The sequence below is a fragment of the Vicia villosa genome, unplaced genomic scaffold, assembly GCF_029867415.1.
Source record: "Vicia villosa cultivar HV-30 ecotype Madison, WI unplaced genomic scaffold, Vvil1.0 ctg.000248F_1_1, whole genome shotgun sequence".
In the NCBI taxonomy this organism is placed as follows: Eukaryota; Viridiplantae; Streptophyta; class Magnoliopsida; order Fabales; family Fabaceae; genus Vicia; species Vicia villosa.
The window spans coordinates 859,978-868,213 of record NW_026705102.1 but is presented as its reverse complement, the minus strand read 5'-3'; the positions used below and the strand labels follow the sequence as shown (position 1 = coordinate 868,213).

Here is an 8,236-nt window from a genome sequence, read left to right as displayed (position 1 = left end):
GTATTAGCCGAGCACGCTGGAATCCCGTCCCCGACAACAGCTAGTATCCCAAGCACGACTAGTCAAGACCTAGTCAAAGGTCCCCTATATTTTGGGTCGAAAAACGCGCCCAATAGATAGGAGATCCATTATGTCCCATGAGAACACTTATATATATATATATATATATATATATATATATATATATATATATATATATATATATATATATATATATATATATATATATATATATATATATATATATATAATGAATCACGACCATTAAATTTTGATTTTGTTGATGATTTATATTAGAGAGGTTAATGATTTATTAAATTTTAAGTTAATACTATAATGTTTTGTCAAATCATATATCTTTTATTCTAATCACCAAACTATTAGTAGTTTGATATCGACATTGTTAATTAGGTACTATTATAGTATGAAAGTTTCAACAGAGCAATTAAGTTTATTCTTTCTTTCACACCCGTATCTATAATACAAAAGTACATGCATTCCCTCTCTATTAACTTTTGACACTTTGCAAGCGATCTATCTGGAACTGGCCCACATTGTAGACATTTCAGCACCATATGATGATGACGTAGACTATCTCAATTTCTCATTGGCCATAATAAAAAAAAATACTCACCATAAGTTTCCTTCTATTCACTACCCTCAACCACTTTTCACATTTCCTTTGACAAAAGCACTTTATTTTTATACTCCACCTATGTTTAGCTTCTTTTTTTTGTCGTCTAGCACATGGTTTATAATTATAAATTATAAATTATAAATTATAATTATGCTAACTAAAATAAGCACTTTTCACTTTATAAGTACCTCCCTATATAAAAAGCACGTCTACAACAATATTTCCTCCTCAACCCCAACCAAAAACTTCTTCATTAAGAATAATCCAATAATGGCTGAAGAGAATCAAGCGATTAAGCTCTTTGGTGCAACGATTAAACTACATGATGTTGAAACAAAAGAAAGAGAAGGAGATGAAGATCCGACGGTGGAGAAGAGATCAGAGAAGATCATACCGTGTCCAAGATGCAAGAGCATGGAGACTAAATTCTGTTATTTCAACAACTACAACGTGAATCAGCCCAGACATTTCTGTAAGAGCTGTCAGAGGTATTGGACGGCTGGTGGAGCCCTCCGTAACGTACCAGTTGGAGCCGGTCGTCGGAAGGCTAAGCCGCCGGGACATGAAGATAGCGGTTCAAATTCGCCGGAGAGTTGTTTTTATGAAGGTGATTCTGATGATCATGGACATCAGTGGCACGTTGAAACGGTTCCTGAGAGTGGTTTCCGGGAAGGTTTTTCCGGTAAACGGCGGAGGAAGAATTCAGGTTGTTATTCGTTAGCTATGATGTAATTTTTGTCTTGTTCTTTTTTAACTATGGATAGAGAATAAACCATTTTCTCACCTATGAATTTTAAGTTTTTAAAGTTTAGGTAAGGAGGTATTAAAAGAGTATAAAATTGAAATGTATATTTGTATCTTATGGAAAATTATTATTCTCAATTTAAATTTAGAGTATATTTGATCATTAATTGATGATTATATATTGGGTACTAATGAGAATGTTAATGTAAACCATTTACTTATAAAGTAAGAGTCAATGGTATTCTCTTTTTTCTTTTTCTTTTTTTTCAATTGATGTATTATTTTTTAATTAGAATTTCTATTTGGTATAAAGTAGTAAGAATGATCCATATATAATAGTTCTTTTTTGTTATTTTCATAAAGTGGAAAATGTAATAAAAAATACAAATGAAAGAGAGTAATAAATTTTGGAAATTTCTTTATTCACCTCCCTACGGGGTTGACCCCCAGCGAAAATCTAAATTTACCCCTGCTTCGAAGATGCATCTCCGAAGTTTTTTTTTTTTAAATTTTTCCAGATTTCGGAAATGCATCTCCGAAAAAATTGGAATTTTGATTAATTCTGAGATGCATCTCCGAAAACACAAAAAAATTTGGAATTGTGATTAATTCGGATATGCATATCCGAATTAATCAAAATCCCAAAATATTAAAAATTTTGGGATGTTAATCAATAGAGGAAGGATCAAGCTTAATAAAATATTTCTTTTTTCATATGACCAATAATTCCTTTTATATCTATCTAATCAATTCTATATATTAACAAAACATTGTTTTTCTCTCACATGAATAATCAATTCTAGATAATATCAAATAAATAATAAATAACACATGAATTTAATTATTTTTTTAATTATAAATAACACTACTAAAAATTTGATCAACTAACTTACTTTTTATATTACTACTAAAAATTTACTATCATATTGATGTTAATGAAAAAAAATTATTTTTTTAATTCTTAAACAAATTTCTCATTATTTTCTTCAATTTTATTTAAATTAAAGAATAAAATTAATATTTATATATATAATTATACTAGAGATTCACTTAAATTTTAATTCTATTCACTTAACAAAGTATTTACATTTACTACTATAATTTCTATCAAATTGATTTTATATGAAATAAAAAGTTTTTTTTATTTTTTTAAAATATTCTCATTGTTTTTTAATTTTATTAAAATTAAATTCTATTCTATTCAATTAAAATAAAGTATCAAATAATTTATTTGTAAATAAAGTAATAGTGCATAAAAAATTGTTGGAAAAATTTAATTATAAATAATAACTACAAAATATTTTAATTTAAAAAAAGATGTTAATAATTATTATCATATTTTAATGATAATGATATATTTAATAATATCTTTTAATTAATACAATTAATTATACTATTAATTGTATTGATTCTCCTTTATTTTAATTTTTTAATAATTATTGAATTTTTTCGGAAATGCATATCCGAAACATTGTAAGACCAAAAATTGGAATATTTCGGATATGCATCTCCGAAGACCCCCTCTCCAAAAAAAAAAAAGGTGATTTCGGAAATGCATCTCTGAAAACATTTTTTTTTGTGTTTTCGGAGATATATTTCCGAAAACACTTTTTTTTTGTGTTTTCGGAAGTGCACTTCCGAAATCAACTTTTTTTCAGAAAAAAAAGTGATTTCGGAGATGCGTTTCTGAAATATAGAGGCATTATGGGAATTTTACCGGAGGTGACCAAGAAGGTTAGGGATTCAATAAAGAAATTTTCTAAATTTTTCATGTTGCGACTTAATTGAGTAAGTGTTTATACTTTCTTTAATAATAAAGTTTTATGTAGAATTTATAATAACTTGTAAAAATAAATCATAAGGATCCAACATTATTATAACTCCTAGAAGATTTGATTTTTGGCAGAAAATTGTGTATAGACAAAAAAAAGAAAACAAATCTAGAATTATATATCTAGTTTTAGATTTATATTGCGTAGAAAATTTTCAATTAAATCGAGTATGATCATCAATAATAATGAGAATGGCATCGCAATGAATCAATCACCTCAACCTCCTTCGCAAGGCATCGCAAAGTCTAGCGCGACAATTCCATTGCATCCAGATATGATTCAAGCTCCACAAATAGCCAGATCTATTCAAGTAACTTTAATCGAACCTCATATTTTGCCTTCATTCTAGCAACCTGGAGCCTTAGATGGCCTTCAAGTGCTACAAGTGAACCTCGAAGTGCAAGGTGCTAACGAATTGTTGAACAGTATGTACAACATCAATCAACGGCAAAATTCACACGCACTCGAAGAAAGCCTCCACGACGCTTCCCTCGCAAAAACACTATCAAAGAGGTTTTGTCAAGAAGCATTCATACTTCCGTTCCGAAGCTGACCGGGGTAAAGAAAGATGAAACTCCTCAATTAAGAGTTCATCATAGGAGCAGGATGCAATAGACTCCTTCCCAAAGCCTCGTAAGAGACCGAGGCTATCACGCTCAGAAAGGTGCAGCGGAAGCATCCGTTGTTTATTTGGATTTTGGAAGTAAAATACCATAATACATGGAGAAGTCGCTCAAGCAGGGGAAAATGATAGCAAGGGAGACCCCGACAAGCACATGCAAATCATCAATGACCGACTAAATTATTTTACCGTTGATGATGCATCTAAGTGCAAGTTATTTGCATGAACTCTTATATGACCGACCAAGTTGTGGTTCAATGGCTTGTTGAACAGGAGCATTACATCTTGGACGGATTTGTGTGAGCGGTTCTCTACATGCTTCACAGTCAGGAAGAGACAACCAGTGACTGAAAGCCGCCCTAAGCAAGATTTTTTAGTGAAAGAAGAATAACTTGCGGTTTTACATAGATTGATTTATGCAATTCGATGTCGAAATTGAACGAGCCGGAGAGGGTCTTCAGTGCTGGATCTTTGATTATGACCACCTGAGGGACCATCCCTTCAAGTTAAAGATAGAGAGGAAAAAAGTGAAGACCATCCAAGAGATGCTTACCATGATTGAATCGTGCATGCTCTTAGTGGAGAAGTTGAAAACGAGATTCGACAATTTGACATCTATCGAGACCCACTTTAGTCGCCCGACCAAGAAGGAGTCCTGCTGGTGCTGAGATGAATCTGACCAGGGTATGCAAAGGCACTATGACTAGTACACCCCTGTACTGTTTCTCGGGAGAGCACCAATATTGAATTTCAAAAAGGAGGAGTCTGACATCCTTACCCCATTAGGGAAACATCTTGCATTGATAAATCGAAGTATAGTCACTTTTATAAGAGTCATAGCCACAAAATTGACGAGTGCATCCGGCTGAAGAATTCCATTAAGGGAATGATTAATAAGGGTCTGCACCAAAAGAGATATGAAGGAATCACCTAAAGACAGATCCACCTTAAAGACTACAGATGTCAGCACCAGCAGCGAGAGCAAGAAGGCCAGCAATGGAAAGTATCCATACATCACCGCCATCTTTGGAGGAGGACTCAAGGAAAATCCCCCTCCAAGGGGACTATGAAGAGGAAAATCATTGGGATTATGGTCATCCATAAAAATAATGCAAGCAGTTCGGTGAAGATTCCCGATTGGCCGGATTCTGGGACTCTGGGAAGGTGGGAAGGATTCCTAAATGAAATTCTGGTATCAGATATAAGATGTCGAATGAGATGTCATGACACTATATCTGAGTAATGAACACAAATAACAACAACAACAACAACAAACTTGCAGAAAGTAAATAACACAACGATATGTTTACCCAGTTCGGAACAATCCTTCCTACTTTAGGGGCTACCAAGCCAGGATGAAATCAATATTCGATAGTATAAATTCGAAGTTAAACAGTTTCAGTTTACCCTTCTCACTTAATCACTACCCTTCCTATAATATCTACCTAAGTCTCACCTAGGTATGAGGCCTTCTTCAAATCCCTTCTAGTCACAATCCCTGTGACAAAATAAAAATCAAATAAAAATAACCAGAAGAAACCTTCTAGATCAAACTACTCCTCGATGCTTTAAAGCTTACGAGAATGCAAATACTCTCCTTGCTTAAAAGCTTCAGAGATCAAAACAACATTCAACACCTAAAGGTTTGTGAATATGCACATATGGAACACACAGAAAATAAGGATTCCTAAATCCTAAAACAAATAATATCAGTTCCACACCTAAACTAGGTTACATCCCTTCTATATATAGATAATTCTTTTCTGGGATGGGCTTCAAATTGCAGCAGAAAGGCTGCAAAAATTCATCTACTTGTTCTCCAAGAAATTAGGTCTTCAATGCAATCTTTCCTAAAATGTCTCCAGTAATAGACAGCATGGAAAACTTCTGATTGAAACCATCTTGGAAAAAATATCAGCTAAAAGATTTCTCCGAATATTCTGAGCTGAAATAAAGATTCTTGTAGAAAATAAAATAGCCTGATCCAAGTGTCGGATCAGCTTTCTGCAGCTAGGATGTCATGACATCTTTTTTAGCATGTTGATGTCTGAATGCTAAGTCATATAGCATCTCTTCCAGCACGATCTTCCTCAGAGTGTTTTAGAAAAATTCATGCCAACAATCAGAGAGCCTTCACTAAAGAAATATTCCTCAGGTAATCACGATTACAATTGAGAAGTGTGATGTCTTTAAGGTCCTCATTGATGGAGGCAGATCTTGCATTATTATGTAATTGGAGTTGTTCAAGAAGACGGGCCTTTATTGAGGTAGCTTATGGTCGTATGAAAGCTCTGACCTCCAGGAATTCAACGGAACAACCATCCATTCTTAGGGATATGTCGAGCTGATGGTCTCGGTAGCTAATGGGAATGACATTCGGGTAATCAATTTGCAATTCCTCGTTTTCCGTTGTAGAACCATTTACAACTGTATCTTAAGAATATCTTTTTCAGTCATGTTGGACATTGTAGCCTCGTCGGTGCATCTCTAGCCAAAGTATCACAATCTTCAAGTGGAACCAGCCACTATCGATGTTAACCTCAAGGGATAAAAAGAATCTATCAAGATCTCTAGAAGGATCAAGAAGAAGGCATGATGATGGAGATTGATGTAGCTTCCCTCCCCAGAAAACTCAGTAGGATGGGCATCTATTCCCCAAAAAATAGCTATACCAGCAAAGGCAAACAAGGAGAATAAGCATCGGCTAATCCGTCGGGTTATGTTTTCTTTGCCCCATCTATATTAAATATTGTGATTGTATAACCATCATCCTTATGTATAAGAATATCTTTCCATTATAAATGAAATACTACATTTTCTAAAATATATGTTTCTTTTTATCTTTACATAATCATCACGAGTCCAGGGTGTGACCCACATGATCAAGGCCTGATACATCTAAAGATAGCGGTGCTATTAGAGAAACTTTATATGTCCGACTGCAATAGCCAATTTTCCACCTAAAGTTAGGGGTGCTGTTGGAGACGCTCTTTACATCTGACTACAAAATCAATTCTCCACCTAAAGTTAGGGGTGCGGCCAGAGACGATTTGTATATCCCGCTACAACAAAAAATTCCCAACTAGAGTAAGAGGTGTTGTCAGAGACATTTTGTACGTCTGTTTAGAACATTTAATTCTCCATAAGCAATAAAGGTTCACCATCTCTTACATCTAGACACTCTAGAGGCCGTTGAGGGTTGGCCATATGTCTATCACTGACCGAGTTTTCATCTGGTGGGGAAAAGGGGAATAAAAATTTGGCTAGGAATGGCCTTAGTGGTGTCTAATAAGACCATGTTTAATTTATTGAGATGCTTTCAAACTCTCTTGTTCTTGTGTTTTTTCTGCGCTTTTTCAAATCTCTATGATTTCCTATATGTGACCTAAAATGTTTTTGAAATTATCTTAAAAGGATAAGGGTATATTCAACCCCCATTTTAGACCTATTTAAGTCCATATTCTCACCCAATAATAACATGGAATGTTATGCAAGTTCCTTAAGTTATTATCGTGGTGATAATGGTGTATACCACCCTTTAATCTAAAACCACTACGGACCCTAGAGTTAGAATCAAATACTTTATTTCCCATCAAACATTCTCCGTAACAGGATGACTAAAAAGATAGTTGATGGGTACTCCATAAATCATGTTGAGGGACATGAGTGACCTATATGGAATTTTCTCATCCTGCATAACAAGATAAATTTCTAAGGGCCCAATATTAAACGGGACAATGATGACATGATTTATGGATTATGTTCAATATAGACATAAGGGAAAAAACGTAATTATATACAAACGTTATCACGAAGAGGTTTTTTCATATTACTTGACATTTTTGTGACTTGGGTATCAGTGATGTGTTGTTAGATACCACTCACTATTAATTATATTAAATGTGTGATAGTATAATTGTCAATGTCATGAGAACATACATAGTCACATACATAAGGACAAATTGATGATAGATATAATGAATAATTCAAATACGAAATACTATAAGGTACAATGCATTTAAGAGAATTATGGAACACCTTAAGGTACGATGCACTTAAGTAAATTGTAGAACATCATAATGTACATTACACTTGAGTGGAATATAAAATACCATAAGGTACATGCACTTGAGTGAAATATAATACATAGCAAGGTATGATGCACCTTAGTGGGCTTTTTCATCTTGTTTCTCACACAAGAAGTTCTTTAAATAGAACCCTTGTGGAGAACCTTACACATTTGGTGAAATTCAGTTTTAAGCCCTAGCCGTTCTCTCTCTCTCTCTCTCTCTCTCTCTCTCTCTCTCTCTCTCTCTCTCTCTCTCTCTCCCTCTCTCTCTCTTTCTATGAGTAGAGGTGTTGTTCTTTGCTCAACGCTTGTTATTGTTCTTCTGATTCTTC

General features: G+C 34.0%; 1 protein-coding gene across 1 annotated transcript; it reads left to right on the top strand.

The window, feature by feature from the left end:
- The first annotated feature begins 804 nt into the window (after positions 1 to 804).
- On the top strand, positions 805 to 1,761 carry LOC131625872 (dof zinc finger protein DOF1.5-like). The gene has a single exon (XM_058896700.1). The coding sequence runs from the start codon at positions 908 to 910 to the stop codon at positions 1,367 to 1,369; it is 462 nt and encodes a 153-aa protein (XP_058752683.1). The 5' UTR covers positions 805 to 907; the 3' UTR covers positions 1,370 to 1,761.
- The last annotated feature ends 6,475 nt before the right edge of the window (positions 1,762 to 8,236 follow it).